This window comes from Aythya ferina (genome assembly GCF_964211825.1).
Source record: "Aythya ferina genome assembly, chromosome: 3".
Classification (NCBI taxonomy): domain Eukaryota; kingdom Metazoa; phylum Chordata; class Aves; order Anseriformes; family Anatidae; genus Aythya; species Aythya ferina.
Window position 1 is genome coordinate 35,226,937 of NC_140298.1, and position 22,827 is coordinate 35,249,763.

Below are 22,827 nucleotides of genomic sequence, written 5' to 3' on the forward strand. Positions count from 1 at the left end.
GAATTACCCTGTGATCTTTAAGCTAGCCAGCTTTTGCAGATGCTGGGATCACAGGGTTGAGTATCTTTTGAATAAATAAATTACCTTTGTATTGTTTTTGTTATTTTCCCTACCTGCTTTTTCAGGTTTGTGACCAGGTTCATTGAGCTGGATGGCCTGAGCTGTTTGCTGAACTTCCTGAAGAGCATGGACTATGAGACCTCAGAGAGCCGTATACACACATCCGTTATAGGGTGTATCAAGGCACTGATGAACAACTCCCAAGGACGGGCTCATGTCCTGGCTCATCCAGAGAGTATCAACATCATCTCCCAAAGCTTACGGACTGAGAACATCAAGACCAAGATTGCTGTGCTAGAGATCCTAGGGGCTGTCTGCTTGGTACCAGATGGTCACAAGAAAGTCTTGCAAGCCATGCTTCACTATCAAGTCTATGCTGCAGAAAGGACAAGATTCCAGGTATGGGGAGGATGCTTGGACAGGAATAGCCATCTCAGCCAAGGAGCGATTTTTACAGTGCACATATTGCAATATTGCTAAGCAGTCAAAAGGCAATATTTCTCATTGTGTTTTAGGAAAAAAACACTTCAAATAGATTATCTTTTTTTTTTTTTATTTCTATTTTTTTCTTAAGACCCGATTGCTTGTCATTAATGCTGATTTATGATCTCCTATATTTTACGTTAGAATGGGGAGTTGCTAAGTTAAATGAAAGCTGTTAATCTGTTCATACTCTAACCTGATGTCATTGGGGTGCTAATCATTTATTTTTTCCTGGAAGCTGAAGACACAGAATTCCAGGAGCCTCTGTCCCGATTTTAAGCTTGTTTAGTAACACAAGAGGTGTAAATTAAATAATGGCAACGGTGGATTAAATAATGAACATTGGAGCACTTAAATCGTCACTTAACAATCAGTTACAAATCATCACCACCTATCAAATGCTGCCTCTTATATCTCCTGTTCACAGAATAGAAGGGAAACTTGCTGAATCTCAGAAACCTTGGTAGGTCACTATATTATTGACAGGCTTTTATTGTGAATACTTCTGGCTGTTCCTCTTCCTAGTGAACTGAGCACCTTTACAAAAAGATGCAAAAGAATCTGTTGCTGTGTATGAACCTTTAGTTCCTAAACTTTGGGGTAGCCTTACCCATTTGCTACTGTTTCTTAGGTGAAATGGTAAGGGTGGTGTTCAACCAATAGGCCCCGGATCCTGGTCTGTGTCAGCCATTACCTTCTACCACAGTACCTTTTGCTAGATTTCGGGGTACAATGAGCTCACAAATGTAAAAGTAAATGGAGAACAATCTGTGCTCATGAACAGTAGCTGCCAATGTTTGTCATTAAATTAAGACTGAACACACCTGATTTAGCAGGAGTTTACAAAATTGTTTACAAACAATTGTGTCTTGAAGCTGGAATGCTTTTTTCCACTACATTCAGTGATAGCTTGAGTTCTAACAGTTTTTCTCCTAATTTTGAGGAGGTAAGCATTCATCCAAAGACCTCCTCCATTTGCCTTCAGTCATTTTCTTCTAATAGAGGGACAGTGGCGATATTCAGAACACTGATTGAACAAATGTGGTCATGGTCTTCCTTAGATTTTAGTGGAAGGTTCTCTGATATTCTAGGATTTGTGAGTTAAGAGAGTGCTGTATCTTTTTGCCTCTTTCCATTCAAGTGTGTGGCTTCGTTGTCCCACACCTGTAACTCAGAATCATCTTGCAGCTTATTATCAAGAAAGCAGCATCCATTGTAACTCATTGTACCTATAGGAGGCCAACGTAAGGAAAGGATGAACTGACTGCTTATCCTATGCCTTTCTTTAAACTTCAAAGACATAATGTACAATGAAGTTGTAGTCAAGCTAGTGAAAGCCTGTTTTTTCTTCATCCTAGTCCTGAATGTAAGCTTTGTAACCTAGACTTTGCAAATACCAGAAGAGCTCCTTCAGATTTTAAATCAAACTCTTTAGGGAGGTATTTCCTGTATCTTGAGCAATTAGCAGTACCAATCAGTATATTGAAGTGTCCAAACAGCTTAGAGCTTGCCGCTTTAGGTTAACTTTAGCTGGCCACACCTAATCACTGTTATGTTGAAAATGATCTCCCACGAGTGGGGATCTAATTTTTTATTAGATTTTTTATTTTATTTTATTTTTTTAAAAAAAAATAAAATAAAATAAAATTGGGAACTGTAAAGGGACAGCTAGATGTAGTTCTATAAGACAATGGCCTAATTAAGGACAAAATACCCAAGAGGAGAATAATCTCAGACTCTCAGATTTGGAAATCAAAAAGTTCTTGTTAAGTAAAAAAGCACAGGGCCTTCTGGAAGCTTTACTGAGCTTACTTTTGTTGGAATATCCAATAAATAACTTAGATGTAACACTGACCTCTGACAACATCAATGTAATTGGTCCTCTTCCTTAAGTTACCCTCCTTGCAACAGTGGTTGGAAATATTCTTCATTCCTATCAACCTTTTCGCTGTCAATTGATTAATCCTCATCTGTGAAAGCTGGCACTTTATTTGTATACTATGTGTTTGGATTATTTTCCACTCTTGCGGATAGTAGTAAATCTTAGTGTTCCGTTCTCTTCATATCATCTGTGATGACCGGCAGTGCGTACATTGAGAAATCAAGACGTAAACGTGTGAAACACAAAACTGCTTTTCCCCAGTAGAATTTGTCTTCTCTCTCTCTCTCCCTTCCTTCCTCTTTATTCCCTTCCTTGTTTCCTTCCTTCCTTCCTTATTTCCTTCCTACCTTTTCATAAGGATGTCATGGTGCTGAATAAAAATTGTGGGTTGTATCGTTCTAATTCCACTCTGTTTTGTAAGAATGAGGAAGTGATGTTCAGAACTATTTATTGGCAGCCATCTAAAACATGACCTTGTTGGTAACTTGCTGCTGACAGCTTTGGATTGAAACACTGTTTATTTCCAATTTGCACATGTTAAAGTGTGGTGGAGTGATGTGCAGGTTATATATTTAATATGTTACCATAAAACACTGCATGCTCAGTTGAATGTCAGAAGCTGTTGCTGCTCAGTTTTCTAAGCACAACACTTACTACCTGGCACAGGCAGCCAAGAGTAGTCAGAAGCACCAGCAACTGGTGAATTAGTAGAGAAGGAAAGCTGGGACTTCATGTGTGGTTCTTCCTACACTTGCATCATTGCCTGTGTGTTGTTACAACTCCTTGTGTTTTGATAGGGAACGTGCAGTTTTATATTTGTGTTTCTGCAGTCAAAATACAAATTAGAGTGAGATTCCTGGGTGATTTAAACAGTTGTAATCTCAATTTAATTAAATTGCTCTAGGGTACACCAACTGAAGATCACTATTCTAAAACTGTGCTGTAATGTTTTGGAAAAACTGCCAGCATTTCCTTTATGGATTTGACTGAAAAATTCAATGCAATCCTTAACTTCCAAGATAAGTCACTTTACAGATACAGGAGTAAGTACCTAAATACCAGAACTTACTCTTCTCCTTTGAAACTTCAGTCTTCACTTAAATGAATGCATTCGAGTACTACAACTTCACTCTATATCTCCATCGCTCAGTGTGTTCACGGGGCCATCACCAGCAGCTTTCTCTTTGTACTTGCGACAAGACTCTCTAATCTGTCTGTGACTGAATTTTTGTTGCGTCTATTCCTATATTCTCACATTTGTCAGCTTCTTGCCTGAGCTGGTCCCCTTACCTTCTTTAATTTTTGACCTTTTCTTTATGCTGCCCTTCTGCCTGGAATAATTCTCCTTTAAATGTCCAACAGGCAGGCAGTCCACAAAATGGATAAAAATAAAGGATAAAACAATAATGGATAATAATTAAAATAATAATGGATAATTAAAAATAGTGGATAAAAATAAAATATTCATTGAAAACTGACCTCTTCACAGAAGTATTTCATCTTTACTCAAATACCACAATAATATAAAGACATTCCTTAAATCTCATTCCTGAGGCAATTTGGGAAAAGCTCTTCCTTTGCTTCACCCAATTTTCATTTGAAATGTGCTAATTTGCCTATAAATCGTACTCTGCTCCTCTCTGTCAAACTGGTGTTACAAACTCATAGTGCTATAGTGGCCCAGGAAAGTATTTCAGGACATGTCAGTACCTTCCAGCCTAACTTGCTGTCTGAAACACCCATACAGCTGCGGCCCTGTTGGGGGAGAAAGAATTTTCCTTTTAGTCTGGAGTGAACATAGATGTTCGATTCAGACTGAAATGAGCTGATTTCACTTGCTGGTGAAAATATTAACTGGGTTGCTTTGGACAGAACACTCTTGTTTTTCCTCCTAAATGCTACTAGAAATTGTAAAGCTTAAGGTGAAGGAGTAAAGGAAGCTTGATATTGTCGGTTGAAAAGGTGGAGATTAGAAACATTCCTTCCAGAGCCCCATTGCCTGGTTTGCATTAAGCACCATCAGTACAGAGCATGTTGTGTAGAGAGAAATCTGATCAATTTGGAAATGTAGTAGAGGAACTAAAAAGGAACAAATTAAAACCCTGTATTCCCACTTGAGTTGCTTCTGCCCCTCGGGGCTCATCCAAAGCCTTTTGAGGTTTGCTGTAGATTGAATGAAATCTTACTGGATGTCAGTGATGAGGAATAATAGGATTAAGTGAGGAAAGTTTTGCTTAAATAGTAGGAAAAACCTTTACAACCATAAGATCAATTAGGCCACAGAATTGGCTGCCAAGAGGCGTGGTGAAATCTTTTTCACAGAAAATGTTCAAGTGAAGACTTGAACGTCAGACATTTGCAAAGGGTTAGAGATACTGGAATTTGGCCATAGTGTGGGCGTAGAATCTGATCTTTAGGAATTGCCTGACCTCGTAGTGTTTCCTTCTAGAGCTGAACAACCACATGAGGATGCGCTGTTCTTCAATGAGTATATTACAGGCTAGAGCTTTTGTTACTCTTGCTCTTTGGCTTGCCCCCTTGCCCCTGTGTTCTGCTCCTACTTCAGCCTTCTGAAATAGGAGATAGAAAACTTTAGCTAACATCCTTCAGCCTCTTGATGCTGTCATGCACGTTGTTGTATAGATTCTAGTGTGCTCTGAAACGTCTTTAAGAATGTATGGTAGGAATGAGGCCTCTGAAGAAAACCAGCAAAACATTCATTTGTTTTGATGCTTTTATAGTTATGACTGTTTAAATTATTCCAAGACATGTATGCTTTGTATTTTGGTGTCAAATCCGACAGTAACAGAACTACTCTCATTTGTTTCACTTCTGCTTATTTTGCAAGTTGAAGAGTAAAACTGGGGACGTGGGGGGTGAGTTAAAGACTGCTTAATTAGTATCCTATTGCCATTATCAGACGTGGATTGGATTGACCATCAGTCTGACATCAGGCCATTTCTTGTATTTTTATGTAAGACTCATTCCCACTGCTAACACGCTTGGGGGAAGGCTTGCTGTTTGGTCATAACATGACTATTGGGAAATCATGGACATGGTGGAAGCTTAAATTCCAGGAGAACGGACATACACAGGTGCCATCTGGCCAATTCAGAAGATGCAGGAAAAAGGAGTTTATGAAATCAAGCAAGCTTGATAGTGAAGTCAAACAAACTGTGCTCAGATATAAGGACAGCTGTCAGTAGCATTGTAGGATAGATCAAAATATTTTTGCACAAAAACAAACAAAGGATTCACATGAAGACAGGAAGGATTTCTTTCCTCAGGGGATGCCTTTTCCCCAGGCATAGGATAATGGTGATGTCCATTTTCTACAGGAAGCAAGATAGACCTATGAAACTGATGACTAGCATGGGAAAGATTTTGCTATGAATGAACACTTTCAGTAGCCAGGAACAGAAGACTAACTAAAGGAAAATGAACTTCTTTACTCGGCATCATAGCTTCAAGATGTTACTTAGATGGATCTGCTGAGCTGAACACTAAGTTACCTCTGTCTCCATTCTCCCTTTATGGTCAGAACTTCTTGGGAAGAGTAAAAAGAATTCCAACTTTTCTAGTGCATCAGCAAAACAAACATCAGTGTGGTGTGTTTATTATTAACGCTGGAATGAGATCCATACAATTGAATTGACAGAGCTCAAGTGGAATTTGTTACTCTTCCAGTAAGGAAAATCATCCTTAGAATTATGAACTGATCAGAGAAGATCCTGAAGAGAAGATTCACAATCATCAGCACAAAGCTATAAGTAGAGTTGCTTCTGTGGCTAATCAGTTCTTACGTATAACCTCTTCAGTAAATATTCAGTTGGAATTAAATCAGTGCAGTTCTAAATTGACTGCATAGTGCATAGGCTACCAACGTTATTTGCCTAGTGTTTTGCTTTTTTCTCCTCTGTTCTTTCTCTTGGTGTTCACAAGATTATGATGACCCATCTATATATATGTAGAGATTAGACCAACAGTATTTCTGTACTAAATATTCCCTGAGTGCTAAATACCCCTGCTATTTGGTTAATAGGGGTAATAAGGAAATATGAATTTAACTGCACTTCCACTTGAGCTCTGTAACTCACCTTTAAGCTGCAATAAGTGTGGACCTGGGGATATTCCTATTATTTGAAAACCCTTAAAAGGAGCTTACCAAGAGGCAGGTAATTGTCTACTTCATGTGAAATGGTTGTAAGTGAAGGAACATGCTTTCTGCATGTATAAACTCCTCATCATATTCCCCATAGAGTTAACTGATAAGGACAGATATCATTCTGTTTCTTTCTTAGATCATGTTGGCAGGAACTGTAAAGGGCATCTGCTTTTTCTCAAATAGCTTGTTTTAAAAAACTTTTTTTTTTTTTTTTTTAAATTAGGATCATGTGGGCATTTTATTCCTATCACTATTCTTCTTTAGTTATTGTGGCATGGCCAAGACTGTTAACAATCTTGCCTGAAAAAAAAAGTTATTTATTTAAGCAAGTGTATAGCAAATCAGATGACTATTTGCAGGTCCCAGGAGCAGTATGCAAAATGGTCTAAGGAATTAGATTGTATCATCTAACCTAATCTATTGTTCTGTTTCAGACATTGTTGAATGAGCTAGACCGAAGCATGGGGCGATATAGAGATGAAGTAAATCTCAAAACAGCTATCATGTCCTTTATCAATGCTGTTCTGAATGCTGGGGCTGGTGAGGTGAGTCACTGCCCTAGAAAATCCATCTCAAATGTCATGCTTGAATTAATTTACCTTGGATAAGGCTAGCAGATTATGTCACAAATTTTGTGTTCCTGAGCATATATAGTTTGTGTAAAGTAATGCTTAATTGTTAAGTTCAGTCCTACAATGTCTTCATATTATTTCATTCCCCCGTCTCTTCTAATTCTTCTAATATAACATACCTCACTGAAATGATTGTGGTTTTCGGTTTTGTTATTTTTTTAAGAACTGCAAAGCATTTACCTTTTTCATATCAGTCTTTTAGAAACCATCTTGGTTTACCTTCTGAAATGTTTTGAAATGTTAATATGTTTTGACTCAAAGCCAGACTCAAAACATCTTAATTTAAAAACGTCAAAGGCTTTCAGCAAAGTCAGTTTGTTGTTTTTCATTCATTAGCAACTCTTTCTTTTGTGTCTGGAGAATAGTTTAAGCTGATTTTGTTTCACTAGAAGTGTTACTTTCACTTTTTTTTTCCTTTTTTTTTTTTTTTTTTCTGGTTAAACCACAGTAGACAACAATCTTGTAAGAGCTCTTTCTGGGAGTGTATTTGGCTGTATCTGCAACAGCCCTCTAAAGTCCTACTGAGTAGGTGTCATTTAGCAGAGTATATGGTGAATTTATGACAAATATCTATAAAAAATGTGAGGATGAACTGTAGTTCTGTGCATCTGTAAACAGAAGGTAGATCTCTAATTGACTAGCAAGGCAAGCACTCATAACTTTTGCTCTTTTTGGAACATGAAGTGTGCTATCATTGTGACTGGCCTTGCAGAATTCATTGTAGATACAGGAGGACAGTATTTTTAAGAGAAACAGAGGCAAAGACTTTAATTTTTTTACTTACTTTACTAGAATCCTGTAATCATCGTGTGTATTTGGTGTCAGGATAGAGGTTATTAAGAAAGGAAATATTAAGGATTTAAGCAATTTTTTTTTAGTGTGATTAAAAGCTTCTGGAACCATGTAACTTGTTTTCCCCCACTTTATAAGGACAATTTGGAGTTCCGATTACACCTACGATATGAATTTCTAATGCTGGGAATTCAGCCTGTTATTGACAAGCTAAGAGGACATGAGAATGCAACACTTGACAGGTAAGACATTTTCTGAGAACTGTCATTTATCAGCAGAGAGAAACATTGATCTCCTATATTTGGGTTTCAGATTTAAGCACAAAGTTGTCTCTGTCTCTCCCTATAACTGTCTCCCTTTAAAGACAAAAAGGAGATTTGTCCTTAAAATTAAAATCAGCAGATGAAGTAGGAAACACACATGCTAAACTGGAAGTGGCTGTGACAAGGATTTCATGAATTGTTTTTATTCTAAGCTGAGGATGACAACCAGAATGAAAAAATAAATGTTGTAATTCTTTTCTTGTATAGCAAAAGTGTAACAAAAGCCTGTCCTGGTTGGAGGGAAATAAACCAGTTCATTGATTTCATTGAGATTGAGTATGTGTGGACATCATGCAGGTTCTGGGTTTCCAAGATTTTTCTTTAACCTCACTCATTTTTATGATCTATTTTGTAACATAACCCTCCAAACAGTAGCACTAGCACAACTGTAAGAGAAAAGGAACCTATGGTGGACAAAGGGGTAGAGATGCCAAGCAGACAAAAGAGGAAAACAGGTAGCTATTTTAAATGTCTTTGTTACTGTGCAAAATTTAACGTTGAATGGCACCTTCAAATTACTGTGCTACAGATAAATGTTTTCTTCACTGAAACTCCACTTTACTGGTGACCCATGTTAAGGTCACTAGCAGTTCCATATTTTGCCACAGTAATTGAAACTGTTAATGACCTTACATTTAAATCTTTCACAAAGCCACATGCTGAAATTATCCTAGAGTAGGCAATCTGAGCAATTTGACTAAGACATCTCAAGAAGCTAAAAGACCCAATGAACTATTGGGGAGCCCGGTAAAATCTATTTGCTTAACAAAATGAAATGTTTTAAAGTGTAAAAGCAGGCAGCCATGGAAGTCTGTCTTCTCCTGTAACCACATTAAGCTCTGTGGAGAGGGACAGACCTGCTATCAGGTTATACTTGCTGGCAAGTGTGTTGCTGTCCCTTACTGTCTGCTACTTCAAGCCTCTTTCTACAGAGCAGGGCTGATCTGTAGGTATCTAGGACTTTCTAGGTGGGAATGTCAAGTTTGCCGAAGTATATGATGAAAAAATACTAATCAGGCCTATGTCTGCAGCTTTCAAGGGACCGTTTTCTCAAATATCCACTGTTAGGAGTTGTTATAGGGTGATGGAGCATATAGTGCTTCTGGGATTCTGCATAAGCATGAGGTTAGCACCAACTGCCTATTACGAAGAAGGACCTCGTATCTTTGAGCAGGGGGAGACTTGTATCTATCTATTAATGCTACAGGGAAAGATTACATACAGTTTTGTGCCTGTGTTTGCTGAAAAGCTGGAACAAGTAATGTTGGTTTTTGTCTACAACATTATAACCAAGAAAAGGATCTGTTCTGTATGACTCCCTGTTCTTTTGGCTAGTAACCAGGACGTATAGAAAGAACTTAAGATTTTAGGAACTTGTGGATCTTACAAGTTATAGTGATGAGACTGATACAGGGGTTTGAGAGGATCCCAGATGTCTAGATTATGTAGGCTGTATGCCAAGCCAAGAAAAGGAGATGTGCCACAGCCTTTTTCCACAGCATCTGCTGTGCTCTGATCTCTGTGAAAGATAAGTCCATATGCCTTCGTCAACTGCATCTCTCACCAGGTCCCCCAGATCCCACCAGAAGCATGCTGTTGTGCTTAATAGGTAAATGGAAAGACAGCTGCAAACTCTGCTGTTTATCACACAATCATAGAATGGTTTGGGTTGGAAGGGATCTTTAACTAATCCACTGAATACATCTCTACTCCACCACATAAATGAAACCGCTTGTTAATGTTGCCTGACATGGCATGGACTTTCTAGATGCAGCTAATGTTGTCTAGTTAACAAGTATGGGGTGGACTTTCTAGAATGTATTACCAATGTAGGCATTGCATTAATCACAAGTGGAATATCCTTTTTCAATTGTATGTTTATTTTTAGACACTTACTTCAACACAGTGACTTAGCACAAGGGTTAAAGTACATTTTGACCGCAGCTGATCATTTCTTTTGGCCTGTTATTGGCCCCCATGGGTTGCTTTGCATACATGTTCCAACATTTTATGTAAGAAAGGCTTGCCAACTTCCAAGTGTTGCTTCTTCTATGGTGGCACACTTAGTTTAAGTCTGAATTATGCCATGACCATTGGTGGTTTTTGGTTTTCTTTTTCTATTTTCTCTTAGGCACTTAGATTTCTTTGAAATGGTCAGAAATGAAGACGACCTGGAACTTGCCAAGCGGTTTGACCTGGTAAGATTTTCTATGGTGTACCTGAACTTGCCAAGGCTGAACATCTTTTTAGTATCTTTGATGCAACTTCCCCTTGTGTTCCCTGAAAGCAATGATTGGCTTTGGTGCTGAGGGTGGCTGGTACTCTTGTTTTCACCATTTCTCATGTAGCATGTAGGTGATCTCTGATCTATGAGCAATTAAAACAATGATCACAGACAGGGCTTCTGCAATGCCTTTCACAAAGCCTTCTTTATTTTGTTTAGCCGAAGGTTCAGGAGCAGAGGTGGTTATCAACACTGTTAGGCATGTTTTCAGTCCTAACAATCAAGATGCATTCTAATTTCAGACATCTCTATTACAGGAGTATGGGTTCTTTACAGGACTTGGGCTCATTTTTGATGCTTTTCCCAATAGATCACAGGAAACTCCTGAATACTGCCACCTCAGAGACTGTGGAGAGAATCAGTACTTTAGAATGGGTGGAGTTTGAGATGATCATAAAACAAGAACAGTTTCTACAGCCTCTAGCAACAGTAAGGGGCTGTAGGATCCAGAACAGTTGTAGTTTCCTCTTTTTTTGAATCAGTTCCTGCCAAACACTGATACAGAACAACTAATCCTTCCCTGCTTATTGTCTATTATTTATGCCACCAACTCCTTGGACCCAAAAATTCTCATAGAATCATTGGATGGTTTGGGTTGGAAGGAACCTTTAAAGATTACTTAGTCCAACTTCCTTGCAATGGGCAGCAACAAGCATCTTTCACTAGACCAGGGGGGTTGGAATTAAATGATCTTTAAGGTCCCTTCCAACCCAAACCATTCTATGAATCTGTGTTGCTCAAAGCCCCACCCAGTCTGATCTTGGACACTTTGAGTGATGGGGTATCTTATTTATTTATTTATTTTGCTTGCTTCAGGACAGCTCTAGGTGTCTTGGTGGCTCTATGTGACTTTCTAACCACCTTTCTAACCCTTTGCCTTGGGGATCTTTTTCTGTTCTGGAGTAGGTTAATGCATATCTCAGAGACCCATGTACAAGCTCCTCACTGAGATTATAGCTGGACATTGCAAGAGACTGCAGAGGTCCAGTTGCTGTCTCCATGTTGGTCTGACCGTTCACAGTTAGTCAGGCTTTCTTTCACTGTGCATGTTTTTTCTCTGACTTGTCCTTGCACTGCCTTTCCTCATTTCAGATCCACATTGATACAAAAAGTGCCTCTCAGATGTTTGAATTGATCAAGAAAAGATTGAAGCACACAGATGCCTATCCCTATTTGTTATCCATCCTCCAGCACTGCTTGCAGATGCCATGTGAGTACATCACAGTTTTCCAGAGGAAGGGGTGTTGCAGAAATGGGTGAAGTTTTGGCATGGGTGCAGGGTCACAGTTACCAGGACACACACTGCTTTTGTCCTCCGTTCAGAACTTGGCAGTGCCTAAGGGACTTAGTATCTTGCACTGATCCCACCCAGCAGATTTTGTGCAATACTTAAAGCAGCAGCTTGACTTCTTTGCACTTACAAATAAAACTAAGTAGCTGGAGACATTCCAGTTAGTCACTGACAGAGCTCTTAGTGACTTTAAATTAAGAGCTTTAAAAAAGAAAGAGCCCTTGTGCTTCAGATCAGAGAATTCTCAGAAATAGACACCATTTTGAATGTTAACAAAATGCAGTGAGGAATTTTTCTGGTGAAACAATACAGTACTGAAAACTGTTCTTTCACTGGGAAATTCCACAATAAGTCTTCGGGCTGCTATCTTGTGGCAAAATGTCAGCTGAGGGCTCCTTAACTCAAACTGAAAAATAACATTGGCATTTGTTTTCAAGAGAGGTGATAGAAATCTACTTGTTAACTGTAATAAAGTAATTCAGTCATGTTTCAAGAGTGTAGCAGCTGCATGAAAGCATAGCAAGTTCACATAAGAACCACTTGCCTTAATCCTGTTAGGTATCAGGGGCTGGTTTTGGTTACTTTTAGCCATATTTGAACAGTCAAACTAAGAAGTCAACTTTAGGAAGAAGTATGCAGTGAGCTTTTTCAGGAGGTAGTGTGGTATGTTTTCAGGCACTGATTAGGTTTAAGAACTGCCATGCACAAATTCAAGCAGTTGTTTGTCCCAGTGGCCTCCTTGCTATTACCATTTAAGACAATACTTGAGCTTTGGGTATTGACCTGGAGTGTTTGGTGGCAGAAGAGTTAAGTCCTTCTAGGGTAGGACAGGATTGTACTGGAGCAATTTAAAATAATTTAAGGTCTAGGTTATGTAGCTTAGGGAGCTAAAGTGAATTTTATGTTCCTCTGGCTCTTTTATTTGACATCCATGGGATCAGTCCATTTTGTTCAGTTTCTGTTCTTTCTCTCAACACATTTTGATCATGTTCGAATGAACTTTTTGTGTCAGTTGAGTTTCACTGATCTGCAGACAACTGAATAACTGAGTATGCAGATAGAACATCTAATTGTTTTTATAATGCTTGGTCACAATATTACCTAGGTGCATAAAAAAAACAAAGCAAAAAGCTATCAATCCCCATAAATTACTGAGTAACAGCCATCATGATCATGACAGAATCCATTCTGAATTCATCTAAAGTGCAAGCTGGAGCTAGTCTGTCAAAAGGATTGCACAGCCTGAACATGCAAGTCAGACATAGAGTTGCACATGCTTGTTATGTGCTGTTCTAATATGCCAAGTGTTTGTAAATAATCTGCTAGCCTCAAGTCAGTGTCAGGTTCTGTGTACTGTAATTTACTATATAAGAGATTAATATGGGAACCAGAAAGGAAGGAATGCCAGTTTGTCAGTAGATCTGTGCACTTTGTCATGAAAATTGAAGTTCTCATGGGTTGGTCATTTTCCATACAGATAAGAGGAATGGAGGAAATTTTCAGCAATGGCAGCTGTTGGACAGAATACTCCAACAGATTGTTCTGCAGGATGAACGAGGAGATGATCCAGATATAGCTCCGCTGGAAAACTTCAATGTCAAAAATATAATTAAAATGTAAGCTGCAGCATTATTTTTAGTTTCTCTTATAAAGGTGTAAGTATATGATAACTATGCAGATACTTTGGAAATAAAATATCTTACCTGAAGAATTACCTGTGTTAATTTACAGCTTCTTGTTGACTTGCTAGTCTTATGGCCAAATTTTCCTTTAATGATGTCTTCAACAGATGTTATTTTCTAGCAAATTCCTTGCTTTTGGTTTCTAATTTATTTTAACATTAGTTAGAAGAGCAGAGAAAAAAAAAAAAAGTGATAGTATAACAAAACTATCTCATTTTTCCTTTTTCTTTCAAAATGTTGATGAAAGCTTTCATTGATATTCTCCCCAAAATGTTGTCATTTCTACTTAGATCTGATTCCTCATTAATGAGCACGTAGTTTAGAAAGATTTGAAATAGTTGAAAATAGTCCCCATCTAGCACATAAAACCTTTTACCTCTCAGTAAAGCATCTGCATGTGTTCACCCACAGACTTGGCCAAGGGTTGTACCATTATTTTTTCCCATAGGGCGCATCATTTGAGAAGTCTAGCTACATTAGCTGGCTCTCATCTCTACTTCCCTGTTCACAGTCCTTTTTTAGCCAAACTTTTGGAGTCTCCATCCCATCCATCTACCTCAGGTAATTCATGGCCCATTAACCTTCTGAAATATCTACTGGGTAGAGCATTCTTATAGAACATAAGCCTCAGATGAAATCAAGTTCTTCTGTACTAAAAATTCTACAGTCCATCCTGTTACAGGCATGAGTCAAAATCAAAATTGGTTTCTCATAGTGGAAAAGTACACCGGTACTGATCTCTTTCTGTCTGTCTGGATATCAGACTCCATTCTAGAACTTGTGCCTGATCTTCCATTTCTACTTTCATAACTACTACTCATTTTGCGTATCTAATCAGTCTCCAGCATGCCCTGCATATTTTCTGTCAGTAATAGGAAATAGCTGTGCCAGTATGAGATACGAGCATTGCCTTGTTACTGATATATTACCCAACAGATAAGCATCCTCCCTTCTCTTAAGGAAGAAAAAAATAGAAAAAGGGAAAAAAAAAAAAAAAAGGAAAAAAAAAAAGGGAAGGCAATCCAGCCTTGTATTAATGATAGGATAATTTGTATCCCATGGCAGGATGATTTTAGCTATGACTTCTGCCTTTCAAAATAAGTAGCCTTGGGACCTTGATGGTATTACCTGAAGACATGGAAATGCCAGGATTTTTTTTCCCCCAGACATTCCTTTATTCCTCTTTAGGACTTCAAGCTACAGGATATCACCTTTTTAATATAAGCTGCTAACTACAATAAGGATCAGTATTTGGACCCAGACTGACCACTGGTATGATCCTGATTAAACATAAATTCACCAGGTTGTCTTTTGCTGATCACTTCACGCAATGGCCACTTGCCTTTTAGGCTGGATAGCTCAGAACAAATTTAAATGATCTGATTTCGTCTTTCAGGCTGGTGAACGAAAATGAAGTCAAGCAATGGAGGGATCAGGCAGAGAAGTTTCGGAAAGGTAAGTGTGTCCTTTGTGTTTGGGGATGAAAGAGAGGAAGGGCATGATTCAGTCACAGAGCAGTGGGCAACAAAGCTAGGCACAATTGGCTGTCCAGGTTTTCCTTCATGGACTAAACCTGCTTTGTCCCTTACAGTATATTTCGTCTTAGGATGAGTTTATCTGCTTCATAGGATAGTGCTTCCCTCAATCCTCACGTGAAGTGATTTTACAATCTAAGTGAAACTTGGGCGTTGCTCTATTGGTCACTGAATATTACCATCAGAACAGTCATACTCCATTTTCTTTTCTCTACTTTCATTAAACGTCCCCAGATGAACTGACAGAGTTGTCAACTTTATTTCAGTGTAACCTCCGTTTCTTTGGGAACTGTCCATGAGCTTTATTTCATTAGCCCCACTTACCTGTTCTTCCTAGATCATGCTGAGCTGATGAGTAGGCTAGAGAAGAAGGAGCGGGAATGTGAGACGAAGACCCAGGAGAAAGATGAAATGATGAAGACACTGAACAAAATGAAGGATAAGCTGCAGAAGGAATCCTTGGAGTTGCGCCAGACCCGGGACCAGATGAATGACCTGGTAGCTCAACTTAATGAGTTCTCGGTAAGAGACTGGGATTCTTCCCAACCTTGTTTAAAGCCTGCTAACAAGTGAATGATGAACAAAAGTACATTATCTAGCCAGCTGCAAAGATGAACACTTAGAAGCTGTTCAGCTTTCAGTTTGGACCAAAATCCCTGAGCTGGTGGTATAGAATGGGTAATGAATGAATGGCCTGCTCCATTCCTTCTTTTCAGCCACCCTCTCTGTAGAAGCTGCTGAGGCACACGTCCTCCTCTAGGCACTCTTTTTACTGCTGAGGTGGTCCTGATTGGAGGAATATTTTGGTGGAATATAGAGAAATCTCCCAGATATGAAAGCAAATTTAGCGACGAAAGAGGATTCCCATTGTGCTTCAGGAGGGCCTGTGCCACCCTGGAGCTCTGCAGAAGTGACATTTGCATCTGCTTCTTCCTGCCTGTTCCAGTAGTGTGCCTGAGCTTCAACTCCCAGGACACAGGCCTGAAGTTAGACACTGCAAAAAGCAGATTAATTCCCTCCTCCCTCTCCCACTTTGTGTTGGTGGGGCCTAATGACAGGTATTCAGTTTTTCAAACCCAAGGTTTAAAACCCAGGAGTTCAAAAGTTCATAAGATTGAACTTTTCTCTTTTTTCATACATAAGGAGAAAATAATACATTTTGGCTTCTTTTACTAGCTTTCTGTTTTTCTGAGCCATTTATGGTTCCCTTTTTCAAGCTCTTCTCCACAACTTCAAGGACTTGAAACTTTCTCTTAAATGAAAGCTGAGATTCCTCCCTTTATTGCATGGCTTTGAGTGCAGGAGGCTTTAAAGAAAACATCAAATATTTTGAGACTTGTAATAAAATCACATCAGCTGGCAACATGGAGTTATTGTGCCTTTTAAACCGTTTGCTTTCTTTTTCTCTGTGTTTTTTTTCCAGCACGGGGGCAGTATTTCCTTCCCACCCCCACCACCCCCTCCTCCAGGTGGCCCACTGGCTTTGTCGTCTTCTCTCATGTCTGAGAATTTGCCCCCACTGCCACCTCCTCTGCCCTTCTCCAGCTGCCCCCCTCCTCCTGCTCCACCACCTCCTCCAGGAGGACCTCCTCCCCCACCAGGAGCACCACCCTTCTTCAGTATGGGGGTGCCCCCTCCTTCAACAACCACCTTCAGCAGCAGTGGCACCAGCCTGAAGAAGAAATCTATCCCGCAGCCTTCACACCCACTGAAATCCTTCAACTGGGCTAAGCTGAGTGAGGTAAGAAGCTGCAGTACTCTCAGCAATTAATTAACTTTCCAAGTGTGAATCAGTGTTAATTAATGCCATAGTGACTGAAGCCAGTGATATTGTGGCTTTCCTTAGGCTGAGTCAGTAGGAGTCAGTAACTGTCCTGAGGGAGCCTCCCCACTTCTCCAGCAGCAGCACAACACATCTCCTGTCATGACCAAGGTGCCAGTTAGGTTGAGCTGCAGTGGAACTGAGCATACCAGTGGTTCAGCATAGCTGCAGTGGGACTAAATGTTGTAAGCCAGAGCTGGACATCTCCAGGGCTGGTATGCCAGAACTGCCCTCACTTGCACATCAGGGAAAGGGACGGTTAGAGCCAGTGCAGGCAAAGCACAGTGAGGACCAGCTTCCAAACTAGCCTCCTCTACCCTGACAGGAGCAGTGTCCAAGGAGAGAAAGGTGGCCTGTTTCTCCTCACCATTCACTCGTGGCCATGAGGCTAGCTGCCCTTCTCCTTGCATGGTTACAGTTTTGCCACTTGAGAATAAAACTCTGAAGTGGAAATAAAAGCAGAGGAATTGGATTCCTCCTGTTGCACTCATATTCTGCTATCTTAGTTGCCTTTACCTCCCTTCCACTTCTCTCCCTGATTTTTTTTTCATTTTCTCCCTTTCTCTTTAGGTCTTAATTTTTTTAACTGATTTACAAAGAAAAAAAGTGTCTGTATTGAGTTTGGATGGCTGCCTAGAAACCCAGGTTCTCTTTTAGACTGAAACTCACCCAGGGCCCAACTCAGGCATTTGGAATGAGTGCCCAGGGACCTCTGGAATGCCACAAGAATTCTCTCTCCCCCTCTCTCCTTTTCTTTAAAATAAAGTGAAGTGAAATATTTGCTGCACCGTCTGTGCTTGTCTGTCAAGGCCACGTGGGGGGTGTGGGAGAGAATGTAAAGACGGGGATTTATTTTCCTTTGCAGAACATGGGACTTAGTGCTCTGAAAAAAAAGAAATAATAACTAATATATGTGTATATATATATGAATATATATGAAAAAGGGAGAGCCACAGGTGTTTCTGTTTAGTGTACAGTAACTCTAGGCTTATCCTGCCCTCTGGTTAGGAGTGAAGGCAGCTGTACTAATAAAATTGAAGACCTGGGTGGTGAGGTAGGTAAAACGTGGTATTTTGAAGAAGGCAGAATAGATGGAAAAATGGACATAAGAGGGAGGAGTTTTCATTTTGGGGTGTTTGTGTTAGCATTTTGACCTAGTAAGGTCCCTGCAAAATTGCAGAGGTTGAGGTGTAGAGCTGCATTTGTCTTGTTCTTTGGGTACCCTTTGTTATGGCGTTAAATAATTCCGCTGTCTGCTGGAGAAGGTGCTGGATTTTGTCCACCTTCATCAGTTATCCTGGATTCCCTGCTTCAGTACAAGGCACTCATTTTCTGTTCACGTGGTTATGAATTTTCTGGGTACAAAGTCATGAGTAGGTCAGATAGCCTCATCTTGCATTTCTCTTCTATTGCAGCACTTTAACGATGTTCTCCTGAACTGTCAAAGTAGCCATACATAAAGTAATAAAGACTCAGAACCAGCATACTGGCGGGGGGCAGCAGCATATCTCCAGTTCTTGAGCATGGGGAAACCGAGGCCTGGAAGTGTGCATAGTATTATTTTATAATATTATTATAATATTATATAATAATATTATATTATTTTGGTTCATGGTAGTGCTTAACTTCCAGTTCATATGGATGCAAGTTTTCCCCACAAAAAAGTTTGAGAAAAAATACATCTGATACCATGTTTTTCTTTATCTTTAAAAGCTGGTCCAGATAGCAAAGTTAAGGGTATGCTTCCACCATGCAACACAGCAGGGTGCAGTGACCTAGTGCTGGAAACAGAGCTGCACATGCACTTAGGGCTGTAGCCAGATCGAGTATGTTATTCAGCTCTTTGCATCCCGTTGTGCCCACCCTTCTCAAAGTAGTTAGTGCAGGCTCTCTATCCTAAGCTGTGTAGTAAAAAGATGATGCTCTGACTGAGGCAGCCCACGTGATTTTGACCCCCTTTCTGTCCGTGGAGTGAAAGAAAGCTGACAGAGCCCTAGATGAGCGTGAATAAGGCTGACCACGAGGGATTTGTCCATGGTATACTTTCTTAGCAGAGGAATCAAGGCTATTCTCTGGGGCAATTGATGTGATTTTTATTTTTTTTCCCCAGCGCCAGTACTGTTTTAGGAAGGAAAGGACTGATCTGCTGGGCGTTACAAGAATGATCAAATATATTCTAACTCTTAGCAGTTGACAATAACAGATTGTCCGCAGTTCCCATGGGTACAATTAGAAAGAGCTTGATTGGAAAGTATTCATGCTTCTAACAAGGAAACTCCAAAAACCCACTAATTTCTTCTGGGAATTACAGATTTTGTACTAGCTTTGATATGAGCTGATGGTCAGTGGCAAAGCCATTTAGATGCATACGTGGGCTGAATTCTGGTTAAGCCCTTCCACACCATAGCTGCATTCATACAGCACTGTAGCATTGTCTGTGAATTCCATTCATACAGCACTAGAGTACTGCTGGTGCCAAGGATCTCTGTTTTTCAAGAAAAAGATACTGCAGTGTAACTACTGTAATGCCCTGGAAAGATTCCTGTCTTTGTTTCTAAACAGAATGTAGAGTTTGCTCTCCCAGCCCAGATTTTACATAACACCCAAGATCAAACAGGGTCCAGACATTTATGGTTCATCCAAACAATGGAGTGGCTTCAAGCACTCTGGAACTATGGATTCATATAATTAACTCTTTAATAAACATAAACATATTAATTTGAAGTTGTCAAAGTGATCCAAGTCAACCGTCCACTGTGGTGCTTGTTATCTCATGGCTAGAGAAGAAATATCCCATTATGAGACAGGCTGGTAATGACTCCAGCAAATGATCCAGACCTGGGTGAACTTGTGCGTGTAATGTTATTGATTATTCTGATTTCTGGAACTTTCTTCCTTTAAACAGCCTGAGGATCACAGCAGACAATGATACAGGATTTCTGTCAGAAATTCAAATTTAATGGAAAGATTCCTACAAGATCTCTGTGTGAAGCTGCTCGTAATAACCTTGGTGGTGCCCAGTCCTACACTGAGATAAAACAGCTGTCTCAGTTAACAAAGATGCCAGAAATCCAATTTTTGTACACAGTGGATTTTTCTTCCATTGAGAAAAGGATCTGATATCAAGAAAGAAATTTTAGAATTATAGCATGGTTTGGATCGAAAGGAACCTTAGAAATAATCCAGTTCCAACCCCCCTTCCGTGGGCAGGGATGCCACCCACTAGATCAGGTTGCCCAAGACCCCATCCAAACTGGCCTTGAACATCCTTTTTCAGATACATAATGGAATTATGAATCAAAATTCTAAGGTTTTACACTTTTTGGTGGTTTAAATTTACAAACATTTGGAGATTGTCTGGTTCAGTATTTGCAGAACACACATAGTTTCTATGGTTTCTCTGGCCCTGCAGGATAAATGAAAGGCTGACCCAAAGTACTGTTAGCTTTCACATTTCTGTGAGGTTGTTGAGTCATGATGGATTTTGATGACTTGCTGCAGAGTATCATTATTTGTTCTTCAGGGTAAATAAAATCATCCATTGGATGTAGCAGAGGATAGCTTAATATGATTTCTAGCTCCTAGAAGCACTCCTATTCTCTAATCTTCATTGTTTTGTCCACAAATTGTGCTTCATTACAAAGGTGGAATAACAATTGTAGCAGCTCCAGTGAGCTAAATATTAAATGCAACTTACCAAAACTTCAACTTGATGGAGCAAATGTCTTGTAAATAATTGTTCTGAAAATAAGATATTTCCTTAACTAGTATGTACTACCATTTCGATAGAACTCTGGGAAAAGTAGTTCAGAGGGTGTGTTTCTTAAAATGGGCCAAGGCTTTGCAAAGCAGAGAAACCACAGGTCTTGGTAGACTTGTTGAATGAACAAATGCGTAAATAAATACATAAAGATGGGAGAAAGCATGTTGATTAAGTGACCTCTCTTTTTTCCTTTTTAAGGAGGAAGAAAGAAAGGGAAGAAGAAATAAGAATTTTCTTCATTTTAAAACTTTGAGTTAGGGACCATAAGTATTCTTTCTGGTGTTGAGGGAATCATTTATCATAGCACCCATGTTACACAAGTCTGTTTCTCCTATAACTCTCAGTCTCTCCTGGCTGATGACAAGGCACAATCAGCCAGTTAATCCATAACTGAGTAGGAAGAGGTCAGTGTAGGAAATTATCTGGCAAGAACAACAAAGTTTTCAAGGGCAGAATTTAGGATAGAAATAGAAAGGACAATCCCATTGCAAGCAAAGGTTGTTTATACCTATGCCTGCCTAAGTTTTTCTTTGACTGGACTAGTTAACTTATTTTTTAAGTACTAAGTAGGGTTTCTTGGGTCAAAGTTCTGTTTGTGCACACCATTGCAATGAGTGCTGCTTTGGAGTTTTGTCTTCATGCTTTATGTAGCACACAAACCAGCTTATATGGGATCAGATTTAACCCAAGTCTTAAAATGAATATGAATGAAACAGGAATCATTTTAACTTCCTTGGTTCATTTTTTTTTCTGGAAGATACAGATAAGAACCACTCTCTGCGATCCCTTTGTGAGTCTCAGAACTGCCTGTTCAGGCACCTCTGCAATCCAGTAAGACCAGCCCATTCTGTAGTGCTTTCATCAGTCTTGCCATTCATGGGGAAACTTCACTCCCATGAGGGCTTTCCAGCCTGACAGGTAGATGGGCAAGACTCTCATAAGTAGCTGTCGCTTGAGTCACATCCAAGCACAGCATACAGCTCCTGGTGCCTGCCAAACACAGCACGTAGCTCTTGGCATCCCCAGGGTTCTGTCCCAATAACAACTCTATGGATGGTTCCTGAAGAAGGTCCAGAGCCTTTAAAGGTTGGACGTGGTGCTTAAGGACATGGTTTAGTGGGTGATATTGGTGATAAGGGTGATGGTTAGACCAGATGATCTTGGAGGTCTTTTCCAACCTTAATGATTCTATGAATTTCTGACCACTGGCTCCCCTCAAGATATATTTTTCCATCTCAGTGTTTGATGGGACAATCTGAAACAGGGAGGAACTCAGAGAAACATTCCCAAGTTCAAATACATCCCTTAGGATTTATAATGCAAGGTTTATAAGGCCAGCCTGGAAACCAAGTGAGATTGAACACCCAGCCTGGATGCTTCTGGCTGAGACTGGCAGTAGAAGCCAACATTAGGATAAAACAAAAATTAACTTTGTCTCATATTTCTTTAGCTGAGATGAGCTTCCCAAACTTGTTTGTTGTATTGTAGTCACAGGGTCATGTTTTTGCTTTTATGGAAAGGAGAGCCACACTGATTGCAAGGAGTGATACAAAGATATTGGTGAGCCTATTCAGGGGTATGTGCTCCCATCTAGCACACACTCTCACTGCAAACAGCATTGCAGCAATCTCAGCCAGACAGCCCGCCCTCCCTCCCCTCGGGCACTCACAGGCTGCCTCTGGAGGGAGGGTGTTGGTTTTCCTCCACAGTGTCTGCTCCGCCAGGAATTTCCTCCAGAACACTTCACACTTTTATTTCCCCCTCATTTCATTTTCTCATCAGATGTTTTTTCCTTGCTCCTTGAGCCTTGTGGCTTAGCACATTTCCCTCATTCCTTTGATGACTGTGAATGGGAAGTAGAGCCTGTTCCTAATTAGTTCTGATAATGAAGTGTTAATGCACTTTGCTGTGTAGGTGCAAGTCAGGTACTTCAGAGCTGGAGCCTGTGTGAGGGTTTCATTGCCATTGCTTGCTGTTCCTGGCTTTCTCTCCACCGGTGTTCTGATGTTTTTTCATCTCCTGAGGTTTGCTTAGGTCTCTTTACAATCCTTTCTGTCCTTTCTCTTTTTCTTTTAATCAACACCTTCCTTATTTTTCCAGCTAATAAAGTATA

General features: G+C 39.9%; 1 protein-coding gene across 5 annotated transcripts in view; it reads left to right on the forward strand.

The window, feature by feature from the left end:
* The window catches only part of DAAM2 (dishevelled associated activator of morphogenesis 2), a 193,933-nt gene that overhangs the window by 127,424 nt on the left and 43,682 nt on the right, over positions 1-22,827 (forward strand). For all 5 annotated transcript variants that reach the window (XM_084515887.1, XM_084515888.1, XM_084515886.1 and 2 more), the window contains 9 exons: positions 126-459; positions 7,025-7,135; positions 8,153-8,256; positions 10,469-10,535; positions 11,714-11,831; positions 13,390-13,528; positions 14,991-15,049; positions 15,467-15,651; positions 16,553-16,870. In XM_084515887.1, the coding sequence (XP_084372013.1) occupies positions 126-459; positions 7,025-7,135; positions 8,153-8,256; positions 10,469-10,535; positions 11,714-11,831; positions 13,390-13,528; positions 14,991-15,049; positions 15,467-15,651; positions 16,553-16,870 (1,435 nt within the window). The remainder of the gene's footprint in view (positions 1-125; positions 460-7,024; positions 7,136-8,152; positions 8,257-10,468; positions 10,536-11,713; positions 11,832-13,389; positions 13,529-14,990; positions 15,050-15,466; positions 15,652-16,552; positions 16,871-22,827) is intronic.